At 59.3% G+C, this 1,645-nt stretch overlaps 1 protein-coding gene across 1 annotated transcript; it reads left to right on the plus strand.

Annotated features, from left to right (window-relative positions):
• Positions 1 to 163: 163 nt before the first annotated feature.
• On the plus strand, positions 164 to 1,126 carry ETH_00033560 (uncharacterized protein; the record flags this gene model as incomplete). Its single annotated transcript, XM_013380186.1, has 4 exons — positions 164 to 195; positions 261 to 588; positions 691 to 855; positions 1,048 to 1,126. Coding segments are annotated over 4 exons (604 nt in total), but the record flags the coding sequence as incomplete, so codon positions are not given.
• Positions 1,127 to 1,645: the final 519 nt, after the last annotated feature.

Genomic DNA, 1,645 nt, shown 5'->3' on the forward strand with positions numbered 1-1,645 from the left:
CCCCAGCCAAGCCACTTGGCAGCTCCGGGGGCGCCTCAAGCGCCTCAGGTGGAGCTTGCTGCAGCAGCAGCAGGTGCAACTCTGTCAGCAGCAGCTGCAGCAGCTGACCAGGCGTCAGGCGCTGCAGCAGCAGATGCTGCTGTAGCTGCAGCAGCAAGCGCTAATGCTGCAGCAGCAGCAGCAGCAGATGCCCGCGTAAAATGGGACGCTCAAGCGCCAGCTGCTGGGAGGGCGGCAGCAGCTGCTGCTGCTGCTCCTAGGGATGTTGCTGCAGCAGGAGCTGCAGCTCTGGCGGGAGCCGAGGCAGCAAAGACACCCCCCAGCAGCATTAGCAGCAGCAGCAGCGGCAACACCAGGAGCAGCAGCAGCAGCCACAAAGCTGACTCTGCGCCCACGAAACGGAAGCCGGCGGACCGCAGCAGCAGCAGCAGCAGCAGCAGCAGGAAAGTGAAGCGGCAGAAGAGCGCATCCGCTGCGGCTGATGCTGGATCTGAGAGCAGCAGCAGCAGCGGCAGCAGCAGCAGCGACGATGATAGCAGCAGCAGCAGCAGCAGCAGCAGTGGCAGCGAGACGTCCTCGGAGGATGAGGTGCGTCTAAACCCTAGGCCAGAATGGGCCCACGAGCGCGCGTGGGGGTTTAGGGTTTAGGGTTTAGGGTTTATGATTTGGGGTTTTGCTGTGCTGCTGCAGCAGGAGATGGCGCTGCTGCAGCAGAAGGAGCAGCAGCAGCTGCTGCCGCTGGTGCAGCAGGTGCTGCAGCAGCTGCGCAGCATGTTTGAAGATCAGCTGCAGCAAGCAGCAACTTTGAGAAAGAAGCAAATTGAGCTGACGGGTATTTGCCCCATTACAAACCAGGTGCGCAAACCCTAAACCCTAAACCCTAGACCCTAAACCCTAGAGGCTGTCCCGCAGGCCTCAACGCTGCACCTGAGAGGCTCTTTGGGTTCAGGTCTTAGGGTTTAGGATTTAGCGTTTAGGGTTTAGCGTTTGCGACTTACGGTTTAGGGTTTAGGGTTTAGGGTTTAGGGTTTAGGGTTTGTGCTGCAGGGGACCCCCAACTCGCTGCTGCTGCGGCCGCCACCGCCCCACATCCCATACAGCAAACTTCTGAAGTGTCACAAGTTCTGTAGGTCCCAGCAAACCCTAAACCCTAAACCCTAAACCCCAAGCCCTAAACGCTAAACCCTGAACCTTAAACCCTAGTTGGCAAACCCGTAGCGCCACGAGAACGCTTGCCGCGTAGTGTTTAGGGTTTAGGGTTTAGGGTTTAGGGTTTTGAGGTGCTGCAGTTCGCCGGCAGCGGAACCAGGTGCTGCTGCAGCGCGTAACAGCAACAGCAGCAGAAGAGCTGCTGCTGCCGGTCTTTACCGAAGAGACAGTTGCTGCTGCTCTCAAGACAATTGAAGCTGACGACGCAGCAGCAGCAGCAGAAACGGCAGCAGCAGCAGCAGCAGCAGCAGCAGATGCTGCGAAGCTGCAGCAGCAGCCCTTACCCACTCGACACAAGCTGCTGCACCTCAGCGGCCACCGCTGCTGCAAGCGCTGCTGCATGCGCTGCACGCTGCAGCGCAGCAGCAGCAGCAGCAGCAGCGGCATTGATGACGATAGACCACCGGGAATGGTTTGCTGCTGCTGCTACTCTTTT

The sequence above is a fragment of the Eimeria tenella genome, genomic scaffold, assembly GCF_000499545.2.
Source record: "Eimeria tenella Houghton genomic scaffold, Eth_scaff4558, whole genome shotgun sequence".
Lineage (NCBI taxonomy): Eukaryota > Apicomplexa > Conoidasida > Eucoccidiorida > Eimeriidae > Eimeria > Eimeria tenella.